The 17,137-nt window shown below is 37.1% G+C and overlaps 2 protein-coding genes and 1 pseudogene across 2 annotated transcripts; 1 reads left to right on the forward strand and 2 right to left on the reverse strand.

Annotated features, from left to right (window-relative positions):
- Positions 1-860: 860 nt before the first annotated feature.
- Positions 861-1,568, forward strand: LOC137732618 (secreted RxLR effector protein 161 pseudogene; annotated as a pseudogene).
- Positions 1,569-5,347: 3,779 nt separating this feature from the next.
- On the reverse strand, positions 5,348-6,900 carry LOC137732619 (aspartate--tRNA ligase 1, cytoplasmic-like). Its single transcript, XM_088687134.1, has 5 exons — positions 6,871-6,900; positions 6,575-6,787; positions 6,056-6,163; positions 5,832-5,945; positions 5,348-5,733 (listed from the first exon to the last, which is right to left on the reverse strand). Exons 1-5 carry the CDS (start codon positions 6,898-6,900, stop codon positions 5,392-5,394), a joined length of 807 nt encoding a protein of 268 aa, XP_088543260.1. The 3' UTR covers positions 5,348-5,391.
- A 950-nt stretch (positions 6,901-7,850) lies between these two features.
- LOC148689912 (uncharacterized) lies at positions 7,851-8,791 on the reverse strand. The gene is made up of 2 exons (XM_088687405.1): positions 8,541-8,791; positions 7,851-8,288 (listed from the first exon to the last, which is right to left on the reverse strand). Exons 1-2 carry the CDS (start codon positions 8,641-8,643, stop codon positions 8,167-8,169), a joined length of 225 nt encoding a protein of 74 aa, XP_088543531.1. The 5' UTR covers positions 8,644-8,791; the 3' UTR covers positions 7,851-8,166.
- Between the last annotated feature and the right edge of the window lie 8,346 nt (positions 8,792-17,137).

Raw genomic sequence — 17,137 nt, forward strand, 5'->3', positions numbered from 1 at the left:
ATCTTTGGTTTTGAAGAAAATAAAATGGATGACTGCATCTACCTGAAAGTAAGTGGATAAATTTCATCTTTCTAGTCCTTGTTGGAAATTATATATTATAATATGAAATATTGTAATAAATAATTTTAATAATTGAATGAAAAATATTGTTAAAACACATGAAACCATTAAATATAGAAAATTAGAGTTAATTTTTACTCTGGAGAAATAGGGTTTCCCCACTTTGTTTCTCATGCTTTGTGAGTCAAATTCCGAGTTGTGTCTTGAGAGTACGGAATATATAAAGTTCGCCAGAGTCCGGAGCTTGAAATGCTTTGACTTCGGATTATAGATTGTTGAATCCTGGGAGATGGACGCCTACCGAACTACAAGCACAAGAGTAGGGGGCGAAATTCTATCTTTAGGACATTTCATTTATGCAAGCCTCAATCTCCAAGTTTGTTAGTTATTCTAACTTTCTCTCTAGTTGTTTATATAATTGATGTTGTGAATTTCCTTATGATTATTATCATTGGAATTATATTGTTATTTTTCATATTTTCTAATATTGCTCCAATAGTCCTATATATGGATGACATGTTGTTGGCAAGCTCAGATATGCAGCTTCTGAGTACAACAAAGAACATGCTCACTGACAGCTTCGAAATGAAGGACCTGGGACAAGCTCATTTTGTTCTAGGCATTGAAATACGAAGAGATAGAAACAAGAGGACACTTGGACTATCACAAAAGGCTTATATTGACAAAGTGATCAAAAGATTCAATATGGAAAAGTGCTCGGGAGGAGAGATGCCTATACGCAAGGGTGTGACAAACTCAATAGTGATCATTGCCCTAAAAATGAACTAGAAAGGCTAAGTATGAAAAACAAGCCTTTTGCATCATTACTGGGAAGTTTGATGTACGCACAAGTTTGCACAAGGTCTGACTTGTCATTTGATGTGAGTGTACTGGGTAGATTTCAATCAAATCCTGGTACAACTCACTGGGTGGTGGCCAAGAAAGTAATAAGATATTTGAAAAGGATAAGAGATTTCATGCTAGTTTACAGTCATATGGAGAATCTTGAAATTGTGCCCTACTGTGATGTAGACTTAGTTGGCTGCATAGATGACAGGAAATCTACAAGTGGATACATATTCATGCTAGCAAATGAAGCAATGTCATGGAAGAGCAACAAGCAATCTTCAATTGCCACTTCCACCATGGAGGCAGAGTTCATTGCATGTTACACTGCGACCAAGCAAGCAATAGGGATGAGAAATCTTATCAAATGTTTGAGAGTGGTTGATTTAATCCACAGGCCATTGATATTATTTTGTGACAACAAAGCAGATGTGTTCTTCTCAAGAAATAACAAAGGGTCACTAGCTTGTAGGCTTATGGATATGAAGTATCTGAAAGTGAGAGATGAAATAAGGAAGATGACTGTCGATATTGAACACATTGGCACAAATTACATGCTGGTTGATCCCATGACAAAGGCTTTGCTAGTGGGAGTGTTCAAGAAACTTGTTTATAACATGAGAGTTCATGAAACATTTGAATCTGCAAATGAGTGGGAGTAATGGTTAATTAGACCACTCATCATCTAAATCTATCAATTGTTATGAATTCATCCAATATTTTGTCATGATGATTATTATTTTGTTCATACTCTTGCATACACTGGCTGTCGATAGATGTTGTCAGCCAAAACTTAAGCTTAAAGCTCGATTATTGAAATGGGTGAAACTGATATCAAGATAATCAGTCCCATACACCTTAGCATAATCTGCAGTCATGCACTGAGATCATGCACCAGTAATTATGGAACAAGAATGCAGAAAGATATGCATTTGAGTTTCCATAGTTCTGTGTTTCGATTTTGGACATGCCTGTTTTATAGGGACAACCGTTGTGCTAATAATTCAGTGATCACCATGATACATGTTGCGATCAAATTAAAACACTTGACACTCAAAAGTGGGAGAATTTAAGAACCATGTTGAATTGTCCAGTGTTGGGTTTCGAATCACAATTAGAAGGATGTTACTTGCATGGCAAGTAATCAACCTTCAATGTGATTAGCTGATTGATTAGCATGCATCGTGGAATTGTTAGCTCATTAGTTGACTATTGGAAAGACCTACTTAAGGAAGATATCAATATATGCCTTGGTAGGACAATATATGGATTAAATGGTGATTAGAGGAATCAATCCAATTACCATAATAGGCGGTATTGGAGGAAACCCTAAGAGCTATAATAAGTATGCCCCTGCTCTCTCTAGACCTGTTCCATTACTCGAGCAATCCCTGTTACTTGCTGGAACTCTTCTGCTAGAAGAAAGGAGAAGACACCCTGCAATTCACTTAACCAAATGGCTCCCATTCGTGCAGGTCTGTTTACTTTCATTCTTCATGCATCACTGCGCATATATATATTATATTGCATGTTCTGCTTGTGATGCTTGTGATGCTAGTAACATGTTGGAACTGATACAACTTGCATAGGGCATCTGTAAGCGGTATTCTGAATTATGTGACTGATGTAAATTGTAACATGAAATAGGGTACCTGTAGTTGACAAGCTAGATCAGATGTCTGTCTGAATTCTCTACCTAGTGAAAACTCGCTGGTCATTTTGACACCAATATTGGCTCTTTAAGTTCATTGCTCAAACCCTGTAAAGGCCCTCCATGTATGAATTCTTACTTACAACACCGTTGTATACAACCGACCTCTCAAATCTGTTGTCACGTGATCAGCACGTTAAGAGTTGGATGTGAGAGGTCAGTTGTACACAACGGTTGCAGGCATTCCCAAACTCACATTGTGCACTCAAATGCTTACAAGCACCACCACCAAACCTTATTCCACTAAGTAGGGTCAGCTACATGAATCTTAGAACGTCATTGCGCATGTGCGTCAAGTCTTCCGTTAGCTCCAATTACTTCATATATTTTCTTATAATCTTTTTCAAAATCTTCTTCTATCTTTTTTGCCCTAAGCCTCTATCTCATAGTCACATCTTCTAACCAGAGCACCAAACCATTTTCACCAACTTTCTCTTATCTTATCTTCAATTGCGACCACTCCTACTTTACCCCGAATATCCTCGTTCATAATTCTATCCATCTTGTGTGCCCACACATCCAACCAAGCATTATCATCTCTGCTACACTCATTTTTTGCACGTGTTGCTTTTTGAACACCCAACATTCCGTTTCATAAAGCATCGATGACCTTATTGTTGTCCTATATAAAATTTTTCTTGAGTTTTAGTGGCACACACCAACCGGATAACACACCAACGCACTCTTCCACTTTATTATTTAGCTTAGATTGCGCACTCAAATGCTTAAAAAAAAAAAAATTTTAAATTTTGCTTGCCATCTAGCCTTCATTACAAACTTTAGGATATCATCCTCATTTCTCCACTTGCCGCAATAGGACAATTTGATCTTTAAAGGAAGAAGAAGACAGATTCACTCATTATTCACATCCATCCATCCAAGTGTTAGTGATGGTTGAAAAAGAAAAAAGGTTGGTGGCACTTTTTTATTCTGACAATTTGATATTCTAAACCTACTCTACTTTACAAAGAGGAATGATAATTCTAACCTGAGTGAATGCAAGTGGAGAGGCGAACGCACTGCTTTGATCAACTGAGATGACCTGCACCTGCATTGTCGGTGATATTCACCGGTGTGAAAGTAGTGACGATCCAGAACCCCAATCAAGGCTTATGGAGTCTACTTATATATCAAATTTCCCTGCTTTGATTCCTGAAATCAATCAATTCAAATTATGAGTCAATTTGTGTGGCCTTTTTGTAAAGCCACCGACTAAGAAATCAAATAATGTAACTGCCTGACACAAACAATTTGGAGGACGGCATTGTTGTACTGGATTTGTACTTTTGATCGACAGGTACATTTTCTTTGTTCCACCAGTTTCCTCCAGAAATTGTGCTTCACTGTTCCTCTATTATTTGTTTTGGACAGATTGTGTAAGATTTATTTAATCGATATTGTGTGCTGTTAGCCCGTTTTCAATCGGTGATTACAAATGCATGTGTCATGTTTTTGGTTTTTAGTCTTTGTTTTCTTGAGAAAGGAATGAGTATTAAAGAAAAAAAGTCATGACTCTCGTCTTGATTTTTATGTCCATAAATCTACTTATCCAAAACTTCAATGTCATCAAATCATGGAGAACTTATAGCTTCTTCAAGATCTTGGGGTTAGCTTAGGTGGTGACGGTGGATGGGATGATGAGTTCTCCAAAAATCGAATTCTTGACCTATCTAACCATCAAGAGTTCGATTTTTTTTTTTCTTATATATACTGAAAAACTATCTCAATTTTTGAATTGTCCTTGCATTAAAAGTTCAAATCCAACGTTAGACAATCATGGACATAAGTTTTGAAATTTTTCTAACAAATGATAGTGTTTAGTAGATTAATAGTTAGTTGTTAGGGTGAAATTGGTAGAGATTGAAATTGCATCATAATACATATGTATGATTGCTTTTTGTCACTACGTAAAAATGCCATCTGCAAGTTTTGACATTGTTCTATAACCCTTTCTTTTTCAGTTTTCAGTTTTCCTTTTACTGATGACAAAATAAAAAATTGTGTCACTTTTCAATTTTTTGAAATCTCCCTAAAATCAATCAAGTTTTTATTTCATTAGTTTGGTTTCCTTCCTCAACACCAATTCTACGTCACAAAACATGCAACGCACTCCAAACTCAAAACTTAGCTTTTGGGTCGACTTGGATCCGGCCGCACAACTCTTGGTTTCGAGTGAATCAAATTCAGGCCGCGACTGCCTCAGACCAACCCGTGGATCTAACGACTAAAAGGTACCGTTTGGTACACAGACAGGATGGGACGAAACAGATGTTTCGTGTTATGTTTGGTACGCGCAAGATGGAACGGGACAGTTGTTCCGTTCTGCGTTTGGCAGCGCATGGACGGAACGGAACCAAAAGATTAAAATGACTAAAATACCCATGTTCCGTCTGTTGTTTGGTACAATATTTATGCATGGAACGGGATGAGACTTTTTTTTTTTTTATTTTTTTTTTTTTAAACTTGTTCAAATTTGAACACTATATGCTTATCCATTATTTGTTTTTCTTGGTCCAAATTTTATTAGGTATATATTTTGTTCCGCATGCAAACCCCATTAAAATTTGTAATTCGTCTATGATTTAGGTTGATGAAGTAAGACTTCCTCGAGCCAGTGAATATTGGAAGTGATGAGATGGCTAGCATGAATGAGATGGCTGGTTCTGTCTCTATGGTCATGGTTGCCATGCAATGTTGAAAAATATATAAGTTTAATGATCAAGCATGACCTGAACAAACAAGCATATAATTGCACCATAAGTTAACATACATCGTCATATAGGGCGATAAAGGTAAACAAATGCCCAAAAAATTACTAATTCTACCTCAAAGTAGTGCCTCTTGATCTCCATCTTAACATCAAGGCAAGTGAACTCACACAAATGCCTATGGGTGAAGGAGTCCTCAGCTCTAAAAACAGGACCAATCTCAAAAATATGGCCGAAGTCACCACATATAGCCATCTGCTTGTGAAGCTGAGGTGACTGGGCAAGGCAGGCATCTTGACCCTTGTAGTTGAGTCTAAAAACAGCAACTCCACCTTCACTTGAACCAGCAATCAGCTTTGGCGAGTGGATTTCAAAAAAGCCTTCGGATATCAAGAACTGCCTAAAGATCTACACAACAATGCAACCGACATACAGAACTAAACTCTTAACGATTTTCTCTAGCTTTAAAAAGATAAATAGCTGCAAATGGTGGAAAGACTACTTACATTGCCAACTTGACTCTGAATGCGGAATATCCCCTTATTCGCAGGTGTTCGCAAATCAAGAACTCGGTTATTCAAGCGGGTATCCTGATTAACTCGAACAAGTGTCTCTCCGGCCTATAAACCCATCATACCACCCAATGAATATACACATACAAAGAGAGAAAGTCCCAGAAAGCTTAACAAAGCTTCAATAATCCATTTCAAAATAAATCATCTAAATGTACCTGCAAAGCCTTTTCGATTTCGACATCACTCAGAGCAACATCCTCAATGTTAATAGGTAAAACAACAACCTTACTCACACAATACAACTTCCTCACTTGAACCTCCACCTAATTAAGATCAACATCTCAATTATTTCAATCAAAACCCAATACAATCATAGGAACTTTCAATCCATTTCTTTCTTGTTTTTTTTTTCCCTTTTTTCTTTTTCAAGAACCTATATAATATTATTATTTATTCATCAATTTCTTCTGAAAATCCATGGATATCATCACCATCAATCGCCCCAAAATCCCCAGCAGAAAAACAACCTTGTTTCCGCCCAAACCCCATCCACTGTTTTCATTGCCTAAACCCAGCATGACCCGTCCAACCCAAAACCCAGCGAAGAATGCACTCGCACTCCCAGTTGCACAAATCTTAACAAAACCCAGTAATTAACAAATCAAATCTGATAATTAACAAAACCCAATAATTAACACAACCCAAATCAGCAACAAAAGATATCAATTGCATACCTGGGTCAATCTGCAGTGCGATGGTAGTGGCTCCGTGCCGCTGCGTGCTGGCTGGGTGCAGTCGACGGCTACGGGAGAGGATGAAGAAGAAGGATGAGGAGGAAAGATGAGGAGGAAGTCTACGGGAAGAGAGCAGCAGCTGAGAATGGATTTAGGGTTTGTTTTTAGGATTTGAATGGTGTAAATATTGAAAAAGACAAGGGGTATTTTTGTCTTAAAATGTTATAAATTTGTGTCCCACAGATGTGGAACAAGTCGTTCCAGGGAGGGAGACGGAATGAAAAATCACCCAAAACTTGTTCCGTGGAACAGCGTGTTCCACCCATTTTAGGTGCACCAAACGTGAGACGAAACGCCTCGTCCCACTCCGTTTCCCTCTGTTCCGTCCCGCGTACCAAACGATACCAAAATTCACCACAAAAGTCATTCGAACCCAAAAAAAATAAAAAAGGCCATAGACTCTTTTTCATGTGTCATTTCATTCTATAACTTTAAATTCACAATTTAACAACACGAAAAAGAAAAGAAAGAAGTCATTTCTAAGTTCTGCATAAAACGAAAACTGAAGAAAATTACCAAACAAATTTCCTCTTTATTATAAAATAAAAAATTGGGTTTTCAAACGAACCGTTTGTATTCGATGCCATGAATGGCATATTCATTTGTGTCATATGGAGTAGATGCGAAATTTTGAAGTTGGGTAGTAAATTTGTTTCCTATCAAGTACAACAAGAAGCACAAGATATTTATTACAAAAGCAATGTGTTGGATTTTATTAAACCGCTGAAAAAAGTAGTTGGAAGCTTTTTGATATTTTCATTAGAATTCCCTGCACCTTGTTCGATTTGTCCTGCTAATTTATATGGATTTACAGAAACTGGTGAAGGAGATTTAATATATTCAGTTGCCGATACAAAAAATTCTGATCTATAATATCATCAAATTAAGATATTATATTAGTTTTTTAACCAATAAAATGAACTACAAAGCAAAACAAGTCAGTTGACCATGCAAAATTTGTTTTTTATTTTGGGTATAATGGATCAATTGGAAATGAACTTATGTGAAAGAAGCCGTTAAAGTAATGGTATCACAAACCTATCACGTATAGTTAATTTTGTTTTAATTTTTTATATAACATCTCATGAGTAGTTTGAAATTCCCCTCCTTAACGTCTCCAAATTTTCTTAAAATAATGCAAAAGCCTTCGTAATGAGGACCAGGAAGAAGAAGTAAGGTGGTAGTTACAAAGAAACCAAGAGAAACAAGAAGAAGATAAGAAGAAAATGAAAATACTTTTCTAAATTTTCCATTAATAATCTCAATGCGATGTTTATCACATGGATTAGCCTATTCGTTAATTTAACAAATTACAAACTAAACAAAACACCTTTCTTGTAATGGGGGCAATTCTACAATTAAAAGCCTCACAAATCCCCCCTTCTTTTTCTCTACTTTCAGCTAGCTTTGACCCAAATTGTATGCACATATTTGCTAATTGTTGACGTGGGCTCTCTCTTTTCTTTCTTTTTTTCTGTATTTTGATATAGATTTTGGCCTCAATTATAGATAGCCATAGCCATCTATATATGTTAAGAAGTGATGCTGCAGGCTGAGGCCTTGGACTTGTCCAGAATAGACCACATCACCTGAACATCTTCATATGAGCATGCCATCACTTCTCCATGCAGAGCCATCACGCTACTTTCACTCCCTGTTCAAATTAAGTACCATGGAAATCATCAACTCTTAGGTTCCCATACATGACTCGTATACACAATTCACATTAATATCCATATGTTGATATTATATAAGAGCAACATTCTCTTGCCAAACATGTGTATATCCAAACTGTGAATCTGAACCGGATATTCTGACAAGAATCGACCGTTTAAATTTACAGTGACAAGAGAACGTCAACACTTTCCGACACATAAGAAAAGTGATGTAATATGTTTGTATATACCTTGAAGCTGAGACTTCTTCTGCTCTCTCCCTCCTGGCTGCTGGTTGAAGAAAGTGCAAGCTTTCCTGAATGGAGTTGTAATAGTTTTCTTCCACGAAGCCATTTGTGCTGTTAAAACTTGGCGTTCTCCAATGAAAATGTTATGTTTAGAATACAGTAGTCTGAACGAAGAGGACGACTGAAATCTCTCTCAGGCCTAGCTTTTTATGCAGGAGCTGCGTAAGGAGGATATGGCACAATAATTATATAAGATAGTGTGTATATATAGGAGTGGAGAGGAAGAGTGGGGCAAGATCTGTGAGATGGGCTTTTTGGAGATTAGAGGAACATCACTATTTTCTTTTTATTTTTATTTTTTAGTTTTTTGGTTTTTAAATTCTCTTATCTCATCATCTCAGCAAGGTCGCCGACTGCACCAACGCACATGGCGCACGCTCCCAAACACACCCTCTCTCTCCTCCCCCACCCCTCTCTCCCTTGGACTCTCTACACGTGAACACTTTTCTGAATGTGACGTATATTATGGAATTTGCTTTGCCCCATCTTACTCTTTCTCCTCCTCTTCTTCTTCTTCTTCTTCTCTATGGTTGTTACATAAGTTATGAAATTGCCTTTCATTGGCCTAATTGACTTTTGGGTCACTTTACTATTACATTACACAGCGTTACAATCTTTATGTTGATCATTTGCATGCTTATAGTCTGCAATTATCCAATTACTTTGCCTATTCTTAGCATGTCATACGAGAAAAATTAGGTTAACAATTGTATGTCACGTGACATGATGAGTGACATACGTTGTTTAGTTAAAACTTTCACATGTTATAAGTTTTTGTTGCATTACAATCTTTTTGTTTAATAAACTGCATGCCTATCTGATTCCCAAAATGTGTGCAACTTAAAAAATTTGGTTGCTCGTTTCTTTACCTGACAATTTAGAAAGTTTGGGCTGGGACTTCCTTGTCACTTGGCAGGATGAGTGGCAATACTGTCTCATTAAACCATAACGTCTGTTACAAGCTTTTGTTAGTAAATTCAAAGTATGTAGTAGATGTTATGGATTAAGTGGACATCTTTGTTAATTATCCTCTCACGTGACATGAAGTTCACGTCTAACTTTGTTTTTATTTTTTATGTAACACTGACACATGCATGGATAGGTTGGATGCATTATCGAGTTAAAACATAATGTGTTACAAACTTTTTATTTATAATAGACATGTTATGTTTAATTGAACAATCATTCAGCATTCATCGTGCCTCATTATTGAAAAGTTCCTACCCAATGGGGTTTCACCTGTCAGTCTGTCACATGCATATTCAGTCTAGTTGTTGCTTCAATTCATCTTTATAACTACTCTGTAACATTTGTGAGCGACTGACTAACTGAGCCAGCACTCCGAACCCAATTCTGCAAGGGATATACATGACTATGGGACAGGCCTAATTAGCCATTATTATCTCACACTTACGTGACTCCCACATGCAATGTTAGGCACAAAGACTGACCAAGACAGCCAAATATATTGCAGTATTTATACATTTATATATGCTCATATACCATGTCAGGATGTGAAGGTTTAAAGAGTCTTTTACTTGTGAAAAGGAGAAATTTTATAAGGGCTTATAAGTTATAAGTAAGTTCGGTTATTCTCTATATTGCCAATTGGTTTAATACTGAAACCCCAACTTTCTACATGGTATCAAAACAAGTTAGCCCACGTGTGGCCCAACGGTCACACATGCCCCATGTCACCCAATTCATGTTGTCCACGTGTTTGCTTGAAAATTAGTCACACGTGAAGGGACATGTGAAGTTGTGAAAGTTAAAAAGTTCCACACCAGTGAAAGGAGCCCTTGCAAGGGCATATAAGTAAGTTGAGCTACTTTCCATATTGTCAATTGATTTTATGGTGAAACCCAAACTTTCTTCGTACCCAACCCTACCATGTTGTGTGTTCCAACAAAAAGAAAAAAACTATGATGTGTATGCTTATAACTAATTAAATTCATTAATCTATGCACAAATCTAGTTTACATAGTGAAAAAGATTGGGGTTCTGCCATAAAATCAATTAGCAATATAGAGAGTAGCCTAATTACTTATAAGCACGTGCAATGTCCCTTCCTTTCCCGATGTGAGATTGATACTCTAAACAAGCCCCCTTATGTCTAGCAAATGTTCAAGCCTAGCACGTGGACAACAGAAATCGAGTGACGTGGAGCACGTGTGGCTATTAGGCTTCACACGTTGGACAACCTACTCTGAAACAATGATGAAAGTTGGGGTTCCATCATAAAACCAATTAGCAATATAGAGAGTAACCCAATTACTTATAAACACATGCAAAATCCCTTATTTCCTCAATACATGTGAAATTGATACTCTAAACATATAGTTAAATTGATCCATCCCAACATCAAACCGTACTTTGATTAATATAAAAACCCCATTAGTATGCTTTGATTCTAATCATAAGTTGACAAAAGAATCCACACACCTCCTATATGGGAACATATAAAATGTAATTAGTTTTATATGAACTACTTGCATTATCAAATTTGACAAATTGCAGTCTCAATGCAGCAGCAATATTTGCCATATTAGTGGGCACATGATCTTCTTTGCATAATGTGTTTTTCTAGTAAACCAAGACGGTCATGTTGCTAACATCGTAAGTAAGAAAAGGGATTCTTAATTTTTAATTAAGTAGGGTTTTGCCTTCCTTGAACTCTCAACAACACCATAGTTTAATACAAACCAATAGTTTAATGGTTAATTGTTATAGAAACTTAGAATGCTCTGTTATGTCTGAGCACTTATTCTGATGTAAAATTTTCATGCAGTGGGACAGTTCATCCCCCTTTGATATCCCTAGCTTCGGGTTCGTTTTAATTTTTTAATTTTTTACAAAAGTTTATTGATTAATTTAGCTTGTTTATTGCATCCCACATGCTCTCAATGACAGTTTACCCTTGATAAAATATATACTTATGATTGTGGTTTATATATAAGTGGATCTTTTGATTAAATAATAACTGCCATGGATGATTGGGGGGGCAATTTTCACATGTAGACAGACTGCATGTTTCTGCACTAAATTGATGGTTGGTTATTTTTTTTCCAGAACATTTGAATGGTGGTTTTCGGTTTTGGTTTGCTACTTTATATGCCAACATATTTACATCATATTACATGTACAGAGTTATTTTGTTATAGATACATCACAAAGTTTATATGCCTACTGTAATTTTCTTTTTTTCTTTTTTTCTTTTTTATGTGTTGGACTGTAATTTACACGTAAAAGATAAATAACATTTTAATCTTTATATGTAACGAGTCGAACAATATTAATTAACAATATTAATTATAAACACGTAGTTTTCTCTTCTTGGGGCCCTTTCCTTTTCCTTTAAAGATGCATGTCCTTTTTCTTCTTGGCCTTTTCTTTGATTAGGCTCAAAAGAAGCACAAGACGACCCACATAATAATTGACTGGTGATGGGGGTGATGACTGATGCGCAAAGGAAAGGAGATGAGGTCTGAGTTTCTGTAAGTGAATGAGATCGAGATGCATCTGATCGAGTGGAGATTTGGATTTGCAAAGTGCAGGATCATACGGACAGAAACCCAAATACTCAAACAAACAACTTAATCCTGCCTAACCGGACCCAAGTTCGTGCAAAAATAGGACACAATTGATTTTGGTTTGTTTCATTTGCCTCAACTTTTGGACTATCAGACTGTGAGGCTTTTAGCTACTCCACACAATCATTATGTATTCATGTGTGTGTGTCTCTCAAAGCAAATGGAAGTGGCTCCCACGTAACTTTCATATCTGGAATTTGCTTCCATCGATGTCCATCCCTCCTAGTTCCCACTTGGGCTCATCTTCATTCTATATTAACTCTTAATTAAGCTTAATCAATTATTAAACTAGAGCAAGTTGTCTAACTGATCTACTCCTTATCATAACATGGTTTATGAAATATTAACGTTGTCATTCATTTGTAATATAATACGTAAATTAGTAACATCTCATGACAGTGTGAATGACACGTCCCGATCCCTATATTCTCTGAATACCAGGATAGGCATGTGCTGGCCAACAACCGAGGGTGACGAAAGTCATTTATTGAATGCAAATGCTGAGAAAAATGAATAAATAAGACTTATAATTTTAATTATGAAGAATAAGCACTAAAGGAATGTGTTCAGAGCATACAACTAACTAGAATACTAAAGGAAATAATATAAAATTGAATGAATAAAAGAATGGGTCCTACGCCGAGAGGACTCCAAGATGTCGATGTGGAAGTGCCTTGACGCCGGGATTGTACGCCACGATTCTAATTCCTGAAGGGGGCGCAAAACAAACATGAGTAGACCAAGTTGATATATATATATATATATATATATATATATATATATAATAAAACAGTTATCAACATACTAACCCCCATGTCTTATGAAAACACATATAGCATGATAAATAAAATAGGTTTTCTGAAACCTAGCATGCCCTGCAATGTCTCAAAACATATCTCGTATATAGTGTGCTAACTAGTGGTATCAGTATTAATAACAGTATCAGAACCCTTCATTTGCCAAACAGGCATATATATCTCTTGCCAAACAGGCATATCAGTATCATTTGCCAAACAGGCATATCAGTATCATTTGCCAAACAAGCCATTTAGAACTCTTCCTTCATTTGCCAAACAGGCCCAACCTACGCCCGGCTCGAAGCCAATATCAAAAACATTGCCAAACAGGCCCAACCTACGCCCAACTCGAAGCCAATATCAATATCATCGCCAAACAGGCATAATAGTGACCATTAGGTACGCACAAAACCAGTGAACATATATATACATATCTCAAAATCAACTTCATAATATAAAGTCATCCATCATCTATGCTATAAAGAGGTATTCGAAACATGTTCTAAATATTGTATCGTCATCCATCAGATATTCTATAAAGAACATGGGTTATAGGAAAAATAGTAATAATTCAAACTAGCCTCAGTAAGCATGTTATCTCATAAAACATTTCATAAAGCGTAATCATTAAATCATGCTTTTCATGTATGCATTTCTACTATTAAAACATGCAATTTAGAATGGGTCCACTCACAGATTCTTAGCAGCTTAAGAGCCACGCAAAACTAGCGAACACGAAATCATCACAAATAATTGTCCCTAAGCACATAATGGGTACACTTAATAAAACTTTATTATAACAATTGAATTTGGGAAAATGGACGTCGGAAATGAATTCAGGATGTCGAATTACCCTGAGAAGGGTCCTGGATAAATTTCGTAAAATATCAACATAAGAATATTTCAGAGAATATACCAGAAATATTCCAACCGGATCTGGGCTGGGTTGATGAGTTTGGGCCGAAAGGTCTTAGGCCCAAAGCCCTAAATTCAAAGGGTTTAGGGTTTAAAGTGCACGGGCCTAAGGTCCTAAAGGGAAATGGCCCAAAGGCCTTTAAATTAAAAATAAAAAGAAATAAATGGGTTGGATTGGGCTGCCCAAGGTTTTGGGCTTGGTAGGAACGGCCCAAAAGGCCTAGGTTTGGTGGGTCGCCGGACCTCAAGAATAAGAAGGTCGGATTTTGGGCGGAAAACTGAACAAACTTTAAACGTTGATAACTTTGTCAAAACTCAACGAAATCGAATGATTCAAAAATGGAAATCATAGTTCTCGACGAGACAAAGATAATGGTATCTTGCACGACGTCTAACTCATCGTGGTTTGGCTGAAAAAGCCTCAAAAACCGTGGAGGTTGCTAGAAACTAGGTAAGATTCAAATGGATATAACTTCTTCAATACTCAACAAAATTGGATGAAATAAAAAAGGAAAGTTGTAGTACTTGGCGAGACGAAGAGATTAATACCTTACACGACGGCCAACTCACCGTGCTTTGGCCGGAAATTGCCTCGAAATGGGCAGTGCTCGTTGGAAAATTTGGAAAAGCTACTCCGAGCCATTTTCTGCGATTTATACACCACTTAAAACAACCTTCGATCTAACCCTAAAACACAACCCAAGGGTTTCTAGAAGCTTACCAACTTCGGAAGAATATGAAACACGTCAGAGAAGACGATGAACAGTGACACCGTCACTGTCCCACGAAGGTTTGCTTGAGTTTTCCCGAGGTTCCTACGTCCAGTGGTGTTGGTTTGGGGTTGTTGTTGTTGCTTGTGTGAGTGACAAATTCAAGAAGAGAGGAAGAGATCACAGAGGGAGTGCACGGGGAGGGAGAGAGATCCGGGGGTGAGGGAAATGAGAGGGAGGGAAATGAGTGAGTTCCAAGAAAGGGAGAGAGAGACGGGGACACAAATCAGGGGTGGGCCCCTTAGGCTCACCAATTAAGACCCAAAAACCATTTTTAAAAGGAAAATATCCCCAAATTTAGTAAAAATATAAAAATATCTTTTTTGTTCTAAAAATCTCGGAACAGATTGTTACAGTGAATATCTACCCTAATTTTTTTTTTTCCATATTTGTTGGTCATCGTGCAATAAGAGTTTGATTAAATTAGTCATATAAACTATTTGCCTATGGATATAAAACATATAGTTTAGGATTCCATATGATTACATATATTGAGAACAAATTTAATACAAAGAGCATGTGCAAAACTAGCAACTAGAAGGCTTTTATTTTATGTTTGTATTCAATCTAAGAGACATTATTTAGTCTTGCAAACTCATAGTGACTGAGCAATACTGATTAAATTACGTAATTGTACCATTACTTATTTATTCTCTTTACTAATTAGGTAACCATACAATTTCAAAATCTAGAACATATTAATCAATTGAGAGAACTGAGAGAGAGATTGTTAGCGATTGGGTTTATTTTCTTTCTCCACCTCTATCGAAGGAACTCGACAAAATGATTTCGTAACTTCGGGAGAAGGGATATTTTAAATAAAAAAAACTATTGAGAGAAAGGATTTTTTTTTTTTTTTTTTTTTTGGGGGTGGGGTGGTTCTAGCTAGCTAGGAATTAAGCAAATAATGTAGCTAGTTATAGGTCCTTGCCCTACTATTGGCTGGGTTGAAATTCCTTGTAATTATTTGGTGGGTCTCAAAGTATCCAATAAGAGAAATGTTGAAAAGATTCTCGAAAATAAAACTCTCTATAGACTCTCTGTCATCTTATATTTTTTGTACAATGTTTTATAGTATTGGCAGGGGAATTAACATTAAACTATGAGGTAATAGAAAATGCATAGAGAGTCTCCTTAGTGTTTCTCATGCAGTAATTAAGCAAATAATTAAGCACGTATCAAATCTTAATATGACTTATAAGACGTGCTGCGATTTTTAAATCATATATGTGCATTCAGAACTTTAGGGTTTATTGATTGGTGGTAGGAATACCTTAGGATCAACTTCAGGCCTTCTCTGCCCAGACTAGGGATGGTAACAGTTCGGTTTGGGGGCGGAAATGTTATATCCATCCTCATAACCACGAAAATTAACCGTATCTATAACCGTAAATTAACCATCAAGTATTATCTATAACCATACCCACCGGGTAACAGATTCTCCATCAGTTAGCGGTTATATCCATCTTCCTTAATACAAAAAATATATTCATTCAATTGACGCATGATATGTGACATCCCACATCGCCCAGGGGAGTGATCCTTATATATATATTCTCATCCTTACCTAGCACGAGGCCTTTGGGAGCTCACTGGCTTCGTGTTCCGTAGGAACTCCGAAGTTAAGCGAGAAGGGGGCTAGAGCAATCCCATGATGGGTGACCCATCGAGAAGTTCTTGTGTGAGTTCCCAAAAACAAAACCGTGAGGGCGTGGTCGGGGCTCAAAGCGGACAATATCGTGCTACGATGGTGGAGCGGACCCGGGAAGTGATCCGCCCCGGGTCGGGATGTGACATTTGGTATCAGAGCCTAACCCTGGCCGCGTGTGTGCTGACGAGGACGTCGGGCCCCTAAGGGGGGTGGATTGTGACATCCCACATCGCCCAGGGGAGTGATCCTTATATATATATTCCCATCCTTACCTAGCACGAGGCCTTTGGGAGCTCACTGGCTTTGTGTTCCGTAGGAACTCCGAAGTTAAGCGAGAAGGGGGCTAGAGCAATCCCATGATGGGTGACCCACTGGGAAGTTGCTCGTGAGTTCCCAAAAACAAAACCGTGAGGGAATGGTAAGCCCAAAGCGGACAATATCGTGCTACGGTGGTGGAGCGGGCCCGGGAAGTGATCCGCCCCGGGCCGGGATGTGACATGATAATTTAGTAAATATTTATTTTGTCATTAAATATTTGATGTATAAAATGATTTAATGAATGGATTTTGTGGAGCATAAAAATTAAAGCTAAACATTGATAATGTTGACTGATCTTTGATATCTCCCATAAGAACCATTGAATTTTCATATATTTTGATTCATATCAAAACTTTTAAACTTTCCGACAAAATGCAACTTACACAATGCAATTTTTGTATTCTCAAGATAATGGCTTCGGTGAATAATGAATATACAGATGTGTGTGTGTGTGTGTGTGTTTCATTTAATACTTTAATATTGTATATTATTCGGTTCG

This window comes from Pyrus communis, chromosome 16, assembly GCF_041283825.1.
Source record: "Pyrus communis isolate YQ-2024b chromosome 16, ASM4128382v1, whole genome shotgun sequence".
NCBI lineage: Eukaryota > Viridiplantae > Streptophyta > Magnoliopsida > Rosales > Rosaceae > Pyrus > Pyrus communis.